The sequence below is a fragment of the Miscanthus floridulus genome, chromosome 8 (assembly GCF_019320115.1).
Source record: "Miscanthus floridulus cultivar M001 chromosome 8, ASM1932011v1, whole genome shotgun sequence".
Taxonomy (NCBI): Eukaryota; Viridiplantae; Streptophyta; class Magnoliopsida; order Poales; family Poaceae; genus Miscanthus; species Miscanthus floridulus.
In genome coordinates, this window is record NC_089587.1 from 207,686,363 (window position 1) to 207,704,475 (window position 18,113).

An 18,113-nucleotide genomic window follows, 5' to 3' on the forward strand; every position below is an offset into this window, starting at 1 on the left:
CGCTACGGAGGCGAGAGGAAGAGCGTAGGGGTAGCAGGGGTAGGAGGAAAAAAGGCAAAAATATATTTATTCAACAGTACTTATTGCTTTTAGTCACTTTTAACAGGTGGAACCAAACATATTTTTAGGAGATTTTAGATGGCTGCTAAAAACTCGTAAAATTTTTAGCTCCGGAGGTGGGAACCAAAAAGAGCCTTCGTTTACAGACTCGTCGGCTGGGGAGCCAGATCTAAAATCCCCACAGCCCCAGCACCCGACGGGCGCCGGCCGACGTGCCCGAACAAACGAAGCGCCCCACACCGGCACCTCACCGGTGAGTCGCTGGTCCCATCACTTGAAAAGCAGTCAGGCAACGACTACCCTTGTGCCCGACTGCCCGTCTCGGCTCTCAAAACACCCCGTCTCGCAACTCCCCAATTCCCAGCTCACCACCCGAGATCTCCCCGACCGTCCTCTAGATCCCTGCCGCCATGTCGTCGTCGGCAGCCATGGAGGCAATCGACGAGCTCGTCCAGCTCTCCGAGTCCATGCGGCAGGCCGCCTCGCTCCTTGCGGACGATGACCCCTCTGACGAGACCGCCTCGCGCCGCCCCTCCACCTTTCTCAACGCCGTCGCGCTCGGCAACGTCGTAAGTGCCCCCCGCCCCCCGCGCGAGCTCGAACCCACACGCCGCCCCCGCCTTCCGATCTGACTCAATCTGTTCTGCTCCCTTTCCGTGCAGGGAGCTGGCAAGTCGGCTGTGCTGAACAGCCTCATTGGCCACCCTGTGCTGGTGAGTGCGTCACGCTTAACTCGTTCTCTTCTGCTGTGTGCATTCGCTTACGTGATACTTCGGCGGTGGTTGCCGTGGTGTTTCAGCCCACGGGGGAGAACGGCGCGACGCGGGCGCCGATAGTGGTCGACCTGGCGAGGGATCCGGGGCTCAGCAGCAAGTCCATCGTCCTACAGATCGACAGCAAGTCGCAGCAGGTGTCGGCAAGTGAGTGAGATCTCACCTCGCGTAGTTAGATCTGGCAATGGGCGCGGTTGGTCGTTTTACTGAGTTTGGTGGCCTTTTTTTGGTTTGTGGTGTGGCCTGCAGGTGCACTCCGTCATTCACTGCAGGATAGGCTTAGCAAAGGGGCATCCAGTGGATCTGGGAGAAGCCGAAGCGATGAGATTTACATTAAGTTGCGGACAAGTACAGGTTTGTTGTTGGATTGTACTTTTCTCTTGTAATTGGGCAATGCTGCTAATTCGGTAACAAGCTGGATAATTGGGCATGCTTTAGGGGCAATGCTGCTAAGGACCCTGAACGTTTTCATACTTTTCTTCTAGTTGTAGAACATTAACGTCTTCTACCTTCTATGTTCCATTTAATGCTGAAATGATATGATGATATGGTTTTGAAGGAGAGATGCTATCAATGAGTCTTTTGTGATATGCTATTTTTATTGAAGGATAGTGCATTGGTCTACTGAAATGTAATAACCCTACACTGAATGAGCTCAGCTCAATATCTGATAATTACAATACATGGTGTGTGATAGATGCTTCTGTGTACTTTGTTTAATTACAATACATGGTGTGCGATAGATGCTTCTGTGTACTTTGTTCTGTTTTTTCTGGGCTCTTGCAAATAATTTCACATTGTGTAATCTTTGTTGTCTGCTTGTCCAGCTCCTCCGCTGAAATTGATTGATTTACCTGGCATAGACCAACGGGTTATGGATGATTCAACGGTGAGTACTTTTTGCAATGCTTTTGTCATTAGTCATCAACTACTCCCTCCATCCCTTAAAACAGTTCGTTCTGGAGCTTCTTAGATCTTTCGCAAAGGAGTTCGTTTCCAGGGCGTGGGACGAGTTTGTCCCCTGCGGCTGCGTTTCCAGGGAATTAATTAATGCGGCCAGCGGCCTCTTCGTGTACTGGTGAAAAGCTAATGACGCTGCTGCATGCCTCTTCGTTTCCAGGGAATAAATTAACGAGGCTCCAGGAGCCAATTAGCGAGCGACCAAACAAACGCTTCAGGAGCGGCCATGCAAAAATAGGGGAGGCGAGGGGTCAAACCCGCGCGCACACGCCTAAGAACGCGCTTCAGTAACCAACTAGGCTGGAGAGGGATGTTTGTTTATTAGATGCCCAAGGGGACTATTTAATAAGGGCAAACAGGGGAAAATAGGCTCCAATTAATCACTCCTTGGTATCCTAAATCATGTCCAAAACGAATTTATTTGTGGGATGGAGGGAGTACTCAGGAAGGTTTGGGACTTGCTAGAATAACTGATGGTATAATTATTCTCTATTATAACTGGAATATTATTGAATGGAATGGAGGAAGTAATAAATAATAACTTGGGGGGCATCCTTTGAAATTATAGAGACTATTACGTAAGCATAGCAAAACCAATGGCTTTTTCCCAAGAAACCTTGGTCTTGCTTTAACCCATGTATTTAGCCGCTGGGAGAGTGTTGACCAGTAGGTTAAAACCCAGCGTATGCATCAAAATGGCCACCTCCCATTTATGTAATTCATACAATTTTTTAGTGCTGGCCCCTGCGCAACTCAATAGTCGGTTGATTGAGTGTCCACAAAAGCAGTAATATTTGTTTTTCCACTTATGAGTCTTTTGTTGTTTGGCCTTCAAGGAAACACATGCTCGCGCTCGCGCCCACTACACTCAACAAGACTTACATTTGTTGCGTCTTCTCAGTTACGTTTTATAATGGTTAATACTTTTCTCATTTCAGATCAGTGAATATGCTGGGCACAATGATGCAATATTGATTGTTGTGATACCAGCAATGCAAGCTGCTGATGTTGCATCTTCTCGAGCTCTTAGACTAGCAAAGGACATTGATCCAGATGGTCTGTCACTCTAATTTGGTCATGTCCTCCACAATAGCATAGCCACACTCTGCCTTCAAAAAAATACCAATTGATATTTCCTCTTGTTTAACTGTTGCAGGAACTAGAACAATAGGTGTCTTAAGCAAAATCGATCAAGCAGCTGCAGATGCAAAAACCGTTTCTTGTGTTCAGGCCATTTTGTCCAACAAGGGTGCCCCACGAGCAGCAGCTGATATTGAGTGGGTTGCTCTAATCGGGCAGTCTGTCTCAATTGCATCTGCTCAATCAGGATCAGTCGGGTCTGATAATTCACTGGAAACAGCTTGGCGAGCTGAGGCTGAGACCCTTAAATCCATCCTAACTGGTGCACCTCAGAGTAAGCTGGGAAGAATTGCTCTCGTGGATACCATTGCTAAGCAGATACGTAAACGGATGAAAGTTCGTCTGCCAAACTTGTTGACCGGGTATGCATGCTATGCTGATCATCCTGTGCTTTACTTTTAAAGGCATCATAACTCTGTGCGGTCCAAGAACAACCAAAAGGAAGTAAAGAAAAAAGTTAATTGGTTTAGGACATTCAAGTCAATTACTGACCATGATTGTCAAACCATTGAATAATTGATATATAGATGTGATCATGTAAACAAATGTGAAACTGAAAGCACGTCCTCTTCTATGATGTCTACCAACTACAAATCCCCATGATGGTCTCTGAAATATAAAGAATTCCAGATATCCTTTATTTATTTATAGAAAGGAGAATGATCTACACCACTTAGTTTATTGGCACTAGATTATGTTGATGTAGATTAAACATATGTGGTTTATATTTGTGCAATGGCGTTGGCACTTTCGCTAGTTTTAGATGAATATCTAACTGCATTTAGGTTAGATTCTCTAGGCTTTTTCTTCTATCAGTCAACAAAAAGCTTTTGAGGGTTGAGTTAATTCTCATCTGACGGAACATCTTACAATTGTATGATTGCAAATGTTCTTCTCTGTACTGGCCTTCTGGTTAAATCCAAATAAAATCTACATGCATCACCTCAGTGATGCTGCCACTACTTTTGCATCTGTAATTATGGTATCATCATTCAAATGCTAAGAGTAACGCCATGTGAAAAAGTGATACATCGACAGCTTCTACTTGACTACTAAAATGTCAATTTGATGATTGCCCCTGAAAGCACCTTTCAATTTCTATTAGTCACTGAGCCAATGAACTGTGCAACTTTTACGAATCACCTATTATATCTACCAGTTGAATTTAGCTCATAATGCTTAAATTGCATACATCCATTTCAGACTTCAGGGTAAATCCCAGATAGTGCAGGATGAACTTGCAAGGCTAGGAGAACAGATGGTACAAAGCGCTGAAGGAACCAGAGCAGTTGCTCTGGAGCTATGTCGAGAATTCGAAGATAAATTTCTTGCTCATATTACTTCTGGTGAGGTTAGTGATGAGCCCTGTTAGTGGCTTTCTCGTTATATCTAAGATGTTGCCAAATGAAATAACTGATTACTAGATTGTTGCATTGTTTCCACTCAAAGGGTTCCGGTTGGAAAATAGTTGCAAGTTTTGAGGGCAAGTTTCCAGATAGGATCAAACAACTTCCATTGGACAGGCATTTTGATTTGAACAACGTGAAGAGGGTAAAATCAAAAGCTGTTCTATATTTAATTATAGATTGTGCAATTGTTTTGGCCTATGGTGAATGGAATTCTCTTCTTATTCTAGATTGTGTTGGAAGCGGATGGCTATCAACCTTATTTGATATCTCCAGAGAAGGGTTTACGATCCTTAATAAAAGGAGTTCTGGAAATGGCCAAGGAGCCATCGCGACTCTGTGTTGAAGAGGTATGTTTTAATTGATAGAATTCATACATACAGTTAAAGCTACCTGCTTGTCTAGATCTGATTTTTCTCTGTATTTGGGTGAAGATAAACTTAAGACGGTTATGGTATATTTTGTATTTTTAAACTATTGCGCTTCAGCCAATACTTAACTGATTTTGTAGCTTCTGATATGCTAACTAATTATTGTGTCTATCAACACACTAGGTACACCGAGTTTTGTTAGACATAGTAAATGCTGCTGCAAATGCTACACCAGGACTAGGAAGATACCCTCCATTCAAGCGGGAGGTATGACTTTACGTTTTTGCTGTAACCAGCTTTCCCTCCTTTTTTCTAGTTGTGTTTATGATTCATGTTAAGCCTAATTTCTGAACATTACATTCCTTTGTTAAGGTCATTGCAATTGCATCTAATGCATTAGATGCTTTCAAAAGTGATGCAAAAAAGATGGTGGTTGCACTTGTTGATATGGAGCGAGCTTTTGTTCCTCCACAACACTTCATCCGATTAGTACAGAGAAGGTCAATACTCTTTGAACAAATATCTTGGCTATTTTATTAAATATGCTGTAGTGCAAGTTTAAGCAAATATACTGCTCTACCTGATTTATGTCATTATGTATTGTATAAATTTCATAGAACAATCTTTCTCTTTCCTATTCTTGATTTATTTTGTCATACAGATCTCGCCGACACCCCCCCCCCCCCCCCCCCCCCCCCCCCACACACACACCCCCCTAAATAGCACTATCAGCCTAAATTTTAATAGCCAAAAGGCTTGAGTATTTCACTTTCCCCCATGAAATGATGCGCTAGTAAATTGTATAAGTGAGGTTCCATTTCTGTTTTTCTCATTTAATTAATGTCTGCTCACTTAGTTCAAATGGATAAATGATTTTCTAACTGGGGCCTTTACATAATTTATATGATCACGTGAATGCATCATTCAGTATACATCTGTCTTGGTATGGTTTTGCAGAATGGAAAGACAGCGTCATGAGGATGAGTTGAGAAATAACAGATCATCTAAGAAAGGACATGATGCAGAACAATCCAAGATGAACCGGGTTTGACTTCTGCCTGTTTTCTCAGGATGCACAAATCTGTGTACTTAAGAGCTGTACTAAATAAGTGACCGCTAGACTCAGTATTAGTTTTTTTTTTGGTGGCTATTAACATTCTTTTTCACTCATTAGGCTTCAAGCCCTCAAACTGGTTCGGATGAAGCTGGTGGTAACCTGAAATCAATGAAGGATAAATCCAATCAGCAAGAAAAGAATACAAAAGAGGGACCAAATTTGCAGGTTGCTGGGCCTGGCGGCGAAATAACTGCAGGTATGATAATGTGCCATAGGGTGCATAGCAATTTGGCAGTGCATTTTCTCTATGTAACTGTACCAGAACACTTCAGGTTTTCTAAAATTTTGTTGCCATGCCCATTTGGGTTTATTAGAATGAATGAACCGGAATTTAGCATATTTGGTTAATTGTTTACTTATTCAGAACTCTTATGTATTTTACTACTTGTACACAATGCATGCATTCAGATTTATGTGTAATGTGTTACTAGCCATATTTTTTATTTATTTATTTCCCAACTGTGTAGAGCCAGTGTCATACTTCAATTAATTACATATTCTTTCTTTTTTCACCAGGTTACCTTTTGAAGAAAAGTGCAAAAAATAATGAATGGAGCAAAAGGTGGTTTGTTCTAAACGAGAAGAGTGGGAAGGTTAATAAATCTCCTTTTTGATTTCCTGCAACCGTGATTATTCTTAATGCTAACATTTGATATTTTTTCATGATATTTTTTTGGCTGATCTTTATTATCTTTTTATTTGAGATGGCTTACATGATTTACTATAATCCTTTCCCTTGTCCAGCTTGGATACACTAAGAAGCAAGAGGAGAGACATTTTCGAGGCGTCATTGTCCTGGAGGTGTGCTTAGATGTCAATCTTACTTATATTCTGAATAATACAATCACTGTTTGATAGATGCCCCTCTGGACATTAACATTTTTCCCAATTTATACCTTTCACCATCATTTTGTACCAAATATATTTTCTGAAATAATTTCATGACAGAGGAAAATAGTTTCTACAACCAGTCTTAATATTCTGTGTATATTATATTATTATCAGCAGAAGCTAAATGTTTATTGCAGTTACATATAACTTTGAAAGGAGGTAGTACTTGCAGCCACATATTAAACAGTGTCTTCCCATTGTGGAAAGTTGGAATTCATATCTGAACTGAGTGACAACATGTACATGGCTATGTGAAACATGATAATCTGTTTTAATAGAATTATCTTCTGTGTTATTTAGGAATGTAACCTGGAAGAGATAGAGGAGGAAGAGGTCTCTAAGAGTTCTAAGGATTCAAAGAAGGCAAATGGACAAGAGAAAGGGCCAAGTCTTGTTTTTAAGATTACTAACAGGGTTGCCTACAAAAGTGTCTTAAAAGGTTTGTTCCTGTATACATTTTTTGGGGGGTGGGGGCAGTGGTTTCATTTTTTTTTTGGGTCTATAAATGCTTAATTCATGTTTGCAGCTCACAGTGCCGTTATATTGAAGGCTGAGAGTATGGCTGACAAGATTGAATGGATCAAGAAGATAAAAGGTGTTATTCAAAGCAGAGGGGGCTCTGTTAAGGGTCCAACTGAGGATGGTTCTATGAGACAAAGCCGTTCAGATGGATCCCTTGTAAGCTCTGGCCATCTTGTGTCTCTGTACTCCCTCCCTCCCTCCCTCCCGCGCGAACCTTTTAGCCTTAGCAGAATCGTCACCTTGGCCAATGCAAAGGTCGTTCCTTTCATCTAGCCTGTGTGGAACGTTGCGAGTGCAGTTGAACCTGCCAGCTTATGACTTCCACAGCAAACATGCCAAGTTGGACTGACTAAAGTTGGTTGGCTAAAAAAAATTATGTGGACACAAGCACAAAGGGAAGGTGTGGCCAAGGGAGTCTACGCCATTTTGCAAGGCACCTACCAACTGGACAATTCTCATTTCTTTCTATCTGCTAAAGGATATCTATTTTTTCTACCTTACCTAAAGGCTAAAATTATAGCCTTATTATGTTTGTCATTTAAATGTATCCAACACAAGATCACTTATTTTACTGCTCGTTCTACGACTCGTTTCTGTTTAAGGATACAATGGCCCGGAGGCCTGCTGATCCTGAAGAAGAACTTCGATGGATGTCTCAAGAAGTTCGTGGTTATGTTGAAGCTGTTTTGAACAGTTTGGCCGCAAATGTTCCAAAGGTTTATACTCATAGCTTCAGTCGATTCTCTGAACCTTGTGATTCATGGAATAATGTTCATTGATTTTTGCATGACCAGGCTATTGTACTTTGCCAAGTGGAGAAATCAAAAGAAGATATGCTAAACCAACTGTACAGCTCAGTAAGGTTGGTTGTTATTCTTCAAAAATAAATTAGGGATAGTTATCCTTCTTGAATGAACTCCCACTCCTTTTCCCTTCGGTTCACTGAAAATTGTAATATGCTACGTTCAAAGTATGAGGCACATTTGGGATGGGCACAAAGATTAATAAGGCCTTGTAACCAAGAGAAAGAAAAGAGATGATGACCACGCCACCCCTATTTAGCATAGAAACATGAGTGAACAGTTAGTGAGGTATTAACCATTTTCCCCCCTTGAACACGTGAGAGAGTTGCACATCATTTCATTAAGAGAGGAAAAAAAGAATAGTACAAAGGAGGGAGAAGAATCCCCCTCCCCAAGGGAGCACTAGACCAGAGCAATTAGCCTTCCACAAACAACATGACCTGTGACTATGAGACACAAGGCCGAAAGAAACTAGTCTAGTACAGGCAAAGCGACAAAGAGCACCAACAAAAACGTAGGAAAAATCAACCCACAACAAGCGAGGTATTAACCATGAATGCAGGTGAGGGAATATACTATAAGAGGGCAAAACCTGAAAAACATCAATACATTTACATGAATGCCTTATATTTTCAGAGTTTTTTTTTTTGACAAAACTATATGCCATATAAAAAGAAATGGAGATACCATCTAGATGGAACTGCAACAAACTAAATGTTTTTTTGTGCTTCCTGGTTATGTGAAGGTCTACTTATTATCCTTTTAATTAGGTGCTTTGCACATTACATTCTATAAGAAATAGGGAAACTGATAGAATTAGTGCCTTTGTCCATGCTTGAGTTCTGCAAACTGATACTCCCTCCATTCCAAATTATAAGTCGCTTTGACTTTTTTTGGTACATCGATTTTGCTATGCATCTAGATATAATATATGTCTAGATACATAGCAAATTCTATGTACCAAAAAAGTCAAGGTGACTTATAATTTGGAACAGAGGGAGTATGTGCTTAATTGCTTATCACACTTATGTGGTATTCTTGCACTTATAACTTGTTGGCACCACTCAGGTGCAGGCATAGTATATTACTAGTATTTCTCATCTTGCTTTATCATTTGTTTACCACTTCTTTTTACTCACAAATGTGCCCTTGTTTGCTTAAGACTTGTGGTTATGCAAATTGAAATTCAACTTTTAACTGCTTAACTACATATCTTGAACCACATCTGCTAAGTTCAACGTCAATCTTGTTCCATAAACCCCTAATTCCTCTGGATCTGATTGTAGATGGGGTATTCGCTCTTTTGAATATTTGCAAACTTTGTTCTGGCAGAAGTCTATTAAAATTGCAGTCTTCTTTTACTTATGCACTTCACCTTTTCTTTTTGTCGCACTTCGTGCTCTTGTATGGTGACTGTTGAAAGGTGTTAACTAGTATTTTAAAGTACTTAGAAGAAAATGTTTTGTTCCACTGTCATTGCATTTTCTTTTAATAATTCATTGCTGAGTCAGTTACATTTTCTCACTTGTAGTGCACAAAGCAACACAAAGATCGAAGAACTACTCCAAGAGGACCACAATGCTAAACATAGGCGGGAAAAATACCAAAAACAATCATCCCTCTTGTCAAAGCTCACTCGCCAGCTCAGTATCCATGACAATAGAGCAGCTTCATATGCGAACGATAGTTCTGGAGCTGGTAAGTTCTATACTTTAAATATCTGCATGATGCTCTTGCTCACAAATGTGATAACTAGGGCCTTTTTTGGACATTGGTTTATCCTCTTAAGCATAACTGAGCATTTATTTTTAATGGACTATATCTTTAATAAAACTAACTGAGGTAAATCTACTACTGCCATCTTTATACAGTTGATCTCTAGGATGGATTAAAGTGGGTAAAATGGAATTGTTTGGCTGCATGAAAGGCTATCTACTTCCCTTTTTTTTGGCATATCTAAAGCCCATCGAATGATGACTGAATGATGACCATGGTTATCTAACATTTTTATTGAAATATCTTTCTGGCCACTCCCGGATTTGGAACATTTGTATGGACAAGAAATATGAAAATACATAATCATATTTTTTATCCCATTTTTTACTAGGTTGGGCAGGTGCCCTCCAGGTATATCCTGCTGGTTAGCTGGTGGTTAGGATTAAAAACAATGCCTATTTTGCTGTCAATTCTTGCCACAGTATGCGCGTGAGTGTCCCATTATGATCATAATTATCGAAAACCATTGCAACTGTAGTAGGTATCCAGCACAGGCAATAAAGCAAACAAGAACCTTTTTTCATTGTAGTCCAGAAATGTATGTATAATGAGCTAGTAACAATTTAGTATGATGCTTAGTTCATAAGTTCATGTGCAATTTTATTACTTTTGTCTAGAAGCCCAGTTCATAAGTTCATAAGTTAGATACCTAGACCGATTCCTCAAAAGTTAGATACGTAGATCGATATTGCTTGGTGTAAATATGTGGACCAGTTTGTTGTACTTTCTATTTATTGTAGTTTTTTTGCTTTTGGGTAGCAAAAGGAGCCTAACCTTGAGTGGACATAAATTTACTTGCAGAGAGTAGCCCACGGTCCCCTGGCCACTCTGGTGAGGACTGGAAGTCTGCCTTTGACTCAGCAGCAAATGGCTCTGTTGACCGGTCCAGTTCACAGCATGAGACAAGGTCAAGAAGTGCTGACAGTCGAGGCCGGCGCCACGAAAATGGGGATGCCAACTCTGGCAGCCGACGCACACCTAACCGGCTGCCACCGGCTCCACCAAGTGGGGGGAGATACTAAGTACGTCGATTGAGCATTACCTGTGACCAATCAGCATCATATGCTCTTGCCAGGCTCTTATTCGCCACTGGTATTGGTGGAAGAACACATCTGGGACCAAAGAACAGAGCTTACTGGAAGATCTGGATGGACGGTGTGTATCAAGAGAACCAAAGTTGTTTATAGAGAATTAGAAATATATAGGTCAATGATGATTGTCATTTCCCGATCATTTTGGAGTATGTGGGATTTTGTTGCCACGGATCAGTTGATTTTGGTTTTGTACGATTCTGCTGTAAGAAATCCCATCAAACTGGCAAATGTATTCTTTACACCCATTCTTGTACCATTTTTCTTCCCATTCTTTCAAACTGAACGACATGTTCATGAGGGTTTTACCCGTGTGCCATTATAAAAGTTTGTGATTACTTAAAAGCCATTAAAAAGTTTGAGCAGTCACAGGTGACACTGGTTGGAGCTTCTTTGCCCTCTATGTCATTTCGATCATCTTCTGTTAGGTTTTCACCGTTTGCTAGCCCTTGACATGTGGACCCTGGTGACTTGAAATGTCCAGAATGCTCTCGGTGGCTGTTTTTTTTTTCAATCCCTCGTCGTCGGTCCTCCACGGCGTACCCAGCGTCGGAGGACGAGCTAGTGCGGGCCGTAGCCGCCCCGTGTCCAGGAGCTGCTGATGGTGAGGGCCTCGTCATCAGCACCAGGCAGCTCGACCGCATCATGTCCGTCGACACCGCGGGCGGGGACGTGACGGTGGAAAGCAGCATCGCGCCGTCGCAGTCTCGCGGATGCCACCAAGGCCGGGCTCGCGCTACCCTACGCGCCCTACTGGTGGGGTCTCATCGTCGATGGCGTGTTCGCCGCAGTGGAGGAGGGGCGTGGGGAGACGGCAGCTGCGGCTGAGCTCTACCGGGGCGGCAAGACGACGGCCACCTCGAGCACAGCTGGCAGCTGCACCTGTGGAGGACCATCCAGGCCGGTGGCGGCAGCATAGTCGGGCACGATGCGATGCTCGGCAGCGGTCGCGTCGGTGCAAGGCAGCGTGAAGCAGTGAACATGCGCTTCGGCAATGGCAATGGCATTGGCAGCGGCGCGATGTCGCCGGGGTCAGCAGCATGGGCAGCAGCGCGATGCCTTCTCGTGCAGGCCTACCCGTACCGCCGTACCTGATGGAGGAGGGGGGCTGCGACGACATGGCTTGTGACGGCGAGCAGGTGGTCACCATCTCCGGGTACGAGGACTGTGGCGGCCAACGACGAGCAGCGCTGCTCAAGGCTGGGCGCACCAGCCCGTCAGCACCGCCATTGAGGCGTCCGGGAGGCACTTCCAGTTCTACAAGCGGGGTACATATACGTAACCATTACCAATCTCGATCCATTCAGCCGCCATTGCAATGCTCGGCATGCCCTCATGGTGGTGGCCGCCGCGCATGTCGTGCCTGAGCCTGATGAACGCGTGTTCGGGTAGATGGCCATAGCATGGTCGCCGCGCATGTCGTGCCTGAGTCTGATGAACGCGTGTTTGGGCGGATGGCCAGAGCACTGCGACGACCACAGTGATCCACTGACGGCTCGTCGGGACATGCTTGCCCGTATCCGGTGGCTTAGCTGACTTGCTCTCTTCGTGTGGGTTCGAAATTAGTTTTCAAATGGTCAATGAGAGAATTTATACTATTTTAGTAAACTCTACAGTCAGCAATATGAGAGTGGGGTAGAGTTTTGGCCAAGTGAAGTGTTCATGGGTGAAGTTTTTCACTTTTTCTTTCTTCGGTAAGGTTAATTATTCTCAAAAATCATGTGTGAACACTAAAAAAACAGTAATAATCAAATATAAGTTGCTTCACTGTCCATAAATAATTCTCTTTATGGTTCTCGTGTCAGGATGCTATAAGAATTTATATCTTATATCCTGCTGCTAACAACACGAAATCAGCGGTTCCTTGCTATTTAAACTGTTTTATGTTTTTGTAAGAAAAACACTTGCTAGTATATTTTTGTAAGAAAAAAATACAGTGTTGCTCTATATGAAACTTTCTTCCTTTATATATTTTTCTGTGGCGGAGGTCAGTGGCATCAGAGGAATGACGAACTTTTGCATGGTGTTCAAGCTTAAGTGCATTTTAGACTTTTTCCACCGCAATTTAACACCGTAAGAGATAAAATTGACGGAATGGCGTGGATGGCAAAGAAGTCCCGACCAGTGGCACCTGGGACCGCTCAAACTTTTTAATGGCCTGTGAGTAATTACAAACTTTTATAATGGCACACAAGTAAAACTGCTCATTTGTGGTGCTATACTGTTGTATGATTATACTGTGCAATTCATTTTTGGGCTGGAATACACAAATGCTTGTTGATACGGCCCTCATGTTCGTATTGGGCCTGTGGGTAATGATTAATGAAGCATCTGTGAACTGTGGCATAATTTGTTCCATGGTATATTTTGTGTACCATCGATTGCGATTCTTCGGACGCAAGAGCAGGTGACCTCGCTTCACTGTTTCCTAGTTTATGACTAAAGAAACTGTATGATTAAGAAAGCTGTGCCAAAGGTGGGACAATATTTGTTTGTTTTATATTGCTGCTCTAAAAAAGGACAGCAATCATGTGAAAGCAGCATATTATTTCCATTCCTCTGAGGTCTGACCATGTGTTTGTTCCTTTGTTTCATGTTCTGCAGCTGATCTAGTAACCTTATGGTGCCAGATTGGCATGGAAATCTCGATAGCGCCAGGTTAGCAAAAATAACGTGCTCTTTGTTAAGCTGGACTGCACGAATGAAGAATCGCCGACGGAAAGGTACAGACAAGAATGCCCAATAAGTTAAGAGTGTCATTTTTTTTCCCTCATATGTACTGGTAATGAATTTACATTTGCACATGTCGATGCCTCCACCCTTTTCCTTTTTCTTTCTTGTGTACAATAACCTCGATCTGTGTAAAATGAAATTCAAAGCCCAAAAAAAATGAACCAAAGAATGGGGAAAATTGTACAGCCCCCGCTCTACATCCTATCTATTTACACATCAGCCGCCGTGGACGTCACGGGCACCGGCGTCGTCGACCCCTGTTCCCGCTCCAGCCGCGCCATCCGGTGCAGCTTGGCGAACATGCCGACCATCGGGGCCGTGTTGTAGGTGCAGGCCTCCGTCTGCATGTAGTTCTCCCGGTTGTCCCTGAACCTGTCCCGCCGGTCCGGCCCGCCGACGATCGCGCCAACGAGCACGTTTGGGTTGGAGCTCCGCCGGCCGAACCAGTGGTCAAACCCCTGCGTGCAGCCGATGAACTCCTTGCTGTGCTTGTACGGCACGATGGACGCGGCGCGGTGGTGCACCCGGTTGGGGTACTTGGAGCCGTAGCCGACGAGGTAGCTGACGCCCCTGGGGTTGGTGCCCAGCACGTAGTCCACCTGCGCCCTGGCGAGCGCGAACACCTCCTCGGCCGCCACGGTCTCGCCGCCCGCGCACGACACGATCGGGGCGCCGGCCTCGGCCAGGTAGTCGGAGTAGGCGGAGAGCAGGAACGCGGCGCTGGTCACGTACTGCATGTTGTTCCACTGCCGGATGTAGAGCATCCCGCCGGGGCTGCGCTCCACGTTGGCGTCCGCGCCGCCTTCCGTGTTCCGGCCCAGGCACGCGCACACGTAGCGCTCCGCCTTCGCCCTGTACCGCTCCAGCGTGCTCCGGTGGCGCGTCGCGTGCTCCCCTCTCAGCAGCAACTGAAACAAGTACGGGTGGATGCACGTGTCAGTCTTGCTACTCTTTTGTCTGTCTCTTCGTGTGCTGGCATTACTACGTACCGTACTACCCTTGCTGCTAGGATCTGGACGCCGGCGTACTTGACGTCCCAGCTGAACTCGTTGATGGCCCAGCCGGTGCCGCCGAAGCTGTCGGCGTTGTCGACGACGTAGTCGAGGTAGTCAGCTCTGCCGGTGGCGCGGTGGAGCCACAGGGCGGCCCACAGGAGCTCGTCCTTGTACCCGCTCACCGACGCGTAGTAGCTCTTCACCTCCGCGATGCTGCTGTCGTATTTGCCCCTGTACTTGTCGGCGAACTCGAACAGCTGCAAAGATACAAAAGAAAAATGATTTAGGTAACGTGATTGGAATGGGAAAAAGCACGTATTGGTAGCAGGTGCTGCTAAGTCGACTGGTTCCGTTGTTATTAAAATAAATATAAACGAAAAGAAAACCAAAAAGGACTGGTTGAATTAGCAAGCACATGATGACGTTTACATTTCTTAGTTTCTAAGCAGTTTATGCGATTGAACTGGCGACCTAATCATGGAGGAAACCAGCGAGGCTTTCCACGTCCACCAGATGGTAGCTTGCCTTTTTTTTTCCTCCATTCTTTTTCGGGTTAGGTTGCGCGCCGGCTCCCCGGGCCCCACATGGCATCCCCTACGAACCGACAGAAACCTCTCATCTGAAAAACGTCGTGTTCACAACTTGGCATGTGCCTGCCGCGGAGGAGAGGACTGACACAATCACACAAGGAAGAACACACCTCCAAACGCCTCTGCCAACAAGAAGCTGTCCATGTCCGGCACATCTTGACTACAGGCTACAGCAGCAGCCAGCAGGTGCTCGCAGCAGTCCAAAGTTCGGTACGCGTACCGGACGCGTACTACCGCTAGCTAGTCCACCACATTTCCAGCCCATGTTTTTTCTTTCCACGAATCATATCCGGCAAAAATATTTACCTGCTGTGCGTGGTGCAGGAGAAGGTGCGCGTAGTGCGGGTTGGAGTCGCGGAAGACGATGGACGCGGCCGCCATGGCCGCCGCGGTCTCGCCGGCGACGTCGGAGCCTGGGTGATCCCGGTCGACCTTGTACGCCTGCCGCGACGTCGTCATGTCCTCCGGCCGCTGCCAGCAGTAGTGGTCCGTGTCGCCGTCGCCCACCTGCGCGCACGAAATTGTCAACACCATGCCATGCCATGCCATGTGGAACTGCATAACTTATTGCTACTGCTTCGTACGTTCAATGGGCGGGCCACCTAACCCGGTTGTTGTTATTCACCAGAAAGAGATATCTTTTTGTGTGCTATATATATACTTAATTAATTATACCAGAGTATAGTACAAATTGCGGTTTGGAATGTTTGTTAGGAAAAAGTAGCGAATGAATGAAGAAACCAGTCACTAAACTACAAGCGATAATTGAATTTGAATTGGTCTCTAGCTAGCTAGCTAGCTTGGCTAGCTTCATCACGTTGCGTTTCATGTCGTGTGTAACAGCTAGCTTTCGCACGCGAGGCCAAGTCACAGCGAACTGGTCTCGCCGTCTCGGCACGGCATGGCCAGGCAGGTGAGACAGACGACTCGAGAGATCGACGCGGTTGGGTTGTGTAACTGTAGCCTAGCTAGTCGTCTTACCTCAGCCCACAGCTCATCGGGCCTGGTGTGCGCCTTGATGAAGTAGTCGGTGCCCCACTTGACGGCCTCCAGCGCGTGGCCCAGCTCGCCGGCGTCCGCGACGTCGCCGCCGTACTCGATCAGGCTCCACGACAGCATCGTGACGGTGAACGCCATGGGCAGGCCGAACTTGACATGGTCGCCGGCGTCGTAGTATCCCCCCACCAAGTCCACCTGTGGCGCGCTCATCATCATGGAGAAAAAGACAGCCGTGTTAGTTGACGGACCCAGCTGAGATCGTTTATCGAAACATCTCTCGAGTCTCGATTCCGTGCCGTCCCCGCCGTGCCGCCACGCCCGCTCCGCCCAGTGACCACACGTAGCCCGATCGGCGTGTGAACACACGCACTCGTCGGAAAACCGATCGGATTCGCGAGCGTGGAATAATGGAGTCACCGGCGAGACGTGGACGACAGCGGCGGACAGGGACGGTGTCATTGACGTGACGCAACGTACCCCTTGTTCGAGGCCGTCGGTGAGGCCGGAGTGGTGGCGCCAGGCGACGCGTTGGCTGTGCGGGAGCCGCCCCGAGCGCTGCGCCTCGAAGTAGAGCAGGCTCTTCTGCAGCGCGTCCTCGTAGTTGTGCGCCTTCCCCTCGGCTCCACCAAGAACCAGCAGGAGCAGCAGCAGCGCGACCCCGAGGCGATGACACGACGTCGCGGTCGCGGCGGCGCTACTCATTGCACGAGGAGAGTCCCCGCGCGGCGCCTTGGCATGTGCGCGCGGCGGCTGCCTCCGCGCCGCTGCGCCCGCTCGCATGTGCGGCGGTGGATGGCCGGCCGCTCCGTGCCCCTGCCGCCTGCCTGCCTGCCTGCCTGCCTGCCTGCTGTGGGCTGTCTCGTCTTCCTCCCTGCGTGTGTCTGTGCGTGGGCGTGGCTGCGAGCGCGTGATCGGAGGACTGACTGACTGGCCTCGCCCTCCCTCCCTCCCGTCCTTCCTCTGTTACGAGCGGCTTATATCCTTTCCGCCGGTGCTGTGGCGTCAGCATTGGTTTGGAGGGGTGGACGTGGACTCGTTCGGGTTTGGTGAGGTAATGGTTGGGTTGGGGTTGGATTTGGCCTCCCCTTGGGCCTTCTTGCCCAGTTGCCCTTCGCGACGCGCGCAAGCAAGAACAAGGCGGGGCAGATTTTGACCGGGCGCCGGACGGCCGGAGCGAGGGGTCTGGTACTCTGGACGGAGGTTTCGGATTGGGCGGAGCTCGTGCATCGGTTGGGGCCGGACACGTACGTACTGCTGCTCGACTGGCCACCTGCACAGACGCAACCTGAGGCACGCGTACGACCGCGACAAATCGAAGCCCAGTCATTGGCAGCCTGCATGCCTTCACGCGGCCCTCCAGGCTTACGTGACGCTGCTGGTCTGGTCGGTGACCCGTTTCACTACTGCCCAGTAAGCGTGCCGGCCGGTGAGCTATTATCGGAAATGCCTGCACTCCGATTTTACCGGGTCGTTGCATTGCGTCACCCGGTTCTTTACACACATGTTTTTCCCAGTTCCTGATGATGGTTCGTTCAAAAGCTGCGGCTTCGTTCTCCATGTGCAGGTTACGGAGGAGAATATACACTAGCACATGAGAGTATGTCTAGTAGAGTATACTAGTATATATTATACATGGGTCATGTTCTCTTGTCTTATAATTCCGTACTTTTCAACTTATTTCTTTAGTTCGAAACAGTATTTTTTCTCTCACGACAAATCAACCGGAACAATGTTTCGATTTGTTTTTCCAGCGAAACGAACGAGGCCATTACCTGTAGCCTTTAGGTTGGGCTCTCCCATATAGCCTTCGGCGACCTTACCTTTTGTTCTTCTGAGATGATCCCGGCACATTTTGTCGGTAACCGCGAGCATGTCTGCCCAGGATG

General features: G+C 46.3%; 2 protein-coding genes across 2 annotated transcripts; one reads left to right on the forward strand and one right to left on the reverse strand.

Annotated features, from left to right (window-relative positions):
• The first annotated feature begins 240 nt into the window (after window positions 1–240).
• On the forward strand, window positions 241–11,169 carry LOC136478050 (dynamin-2A-like). The gene is made up of 22 exons (XM_066476372.1): window positions 241–629; window positions 723–773; window positions 860–980; window positions 1,083–1,187; window positions 1,661–1,722; window positions 2,732–2,849; window positions 2,950–3,295; window positions 4,137–4,284; window positions 4,383–4,484; window positions 4,570–4,689; window positions 4,894–4,977; window positions 5,083–5,210; window positions 5,668–5,755; window positions 5,885–6,023; window positions 6,344–6,420; window positions 6,572–6,628; window positions 7,019–7,157; window positions 7,245–7,396; window positions 7,843–7,956; window positions 8,035–8,102; window positions 9,575–9,741; window positions 10,621–11,169. The coding sequence occupies exons 1-22, from the start codon at window positions 471–473 to the stop codon at window positions 10,839–10,841; spliced, it is 2,766 nt and encodes a 921-aa protein (XP_066332469.1). The 5' UTR covers window positions 241–470; the 3' UTR covers window positions 10,842–11,169.
• A 2,487-nt stretch (window positions 11,170–13,656) lies between these two features.
• Window positions 13,657–17,184, reverse strand: LOC136478051 (endoglucanase 7-like). Its single transcript, XM_066476373.1, has 5 exons — window positions 16,705–17,184; window positions 16,210–16,422; window positions 15,535–15,735; window positions 14,641–14,895; window positions 13,657–14,551 (listed from the first exon to the last, which is right to left on the reverse strand). Exons 1-5 carry the CDS (start codon window positions 17,005–17,007, stop codon window positions 13,853–13,855), a joined length of 1,671 nt encoding a protein of 556 aa, XP_066332470.1. The 5' UTR covers window positions 17,008–17,184; the 3' UTR covers window positions 13,657–13,852.
• Between the last annotated feature and the right edge of the window lie 929 nt (window positions 17,185–18,113).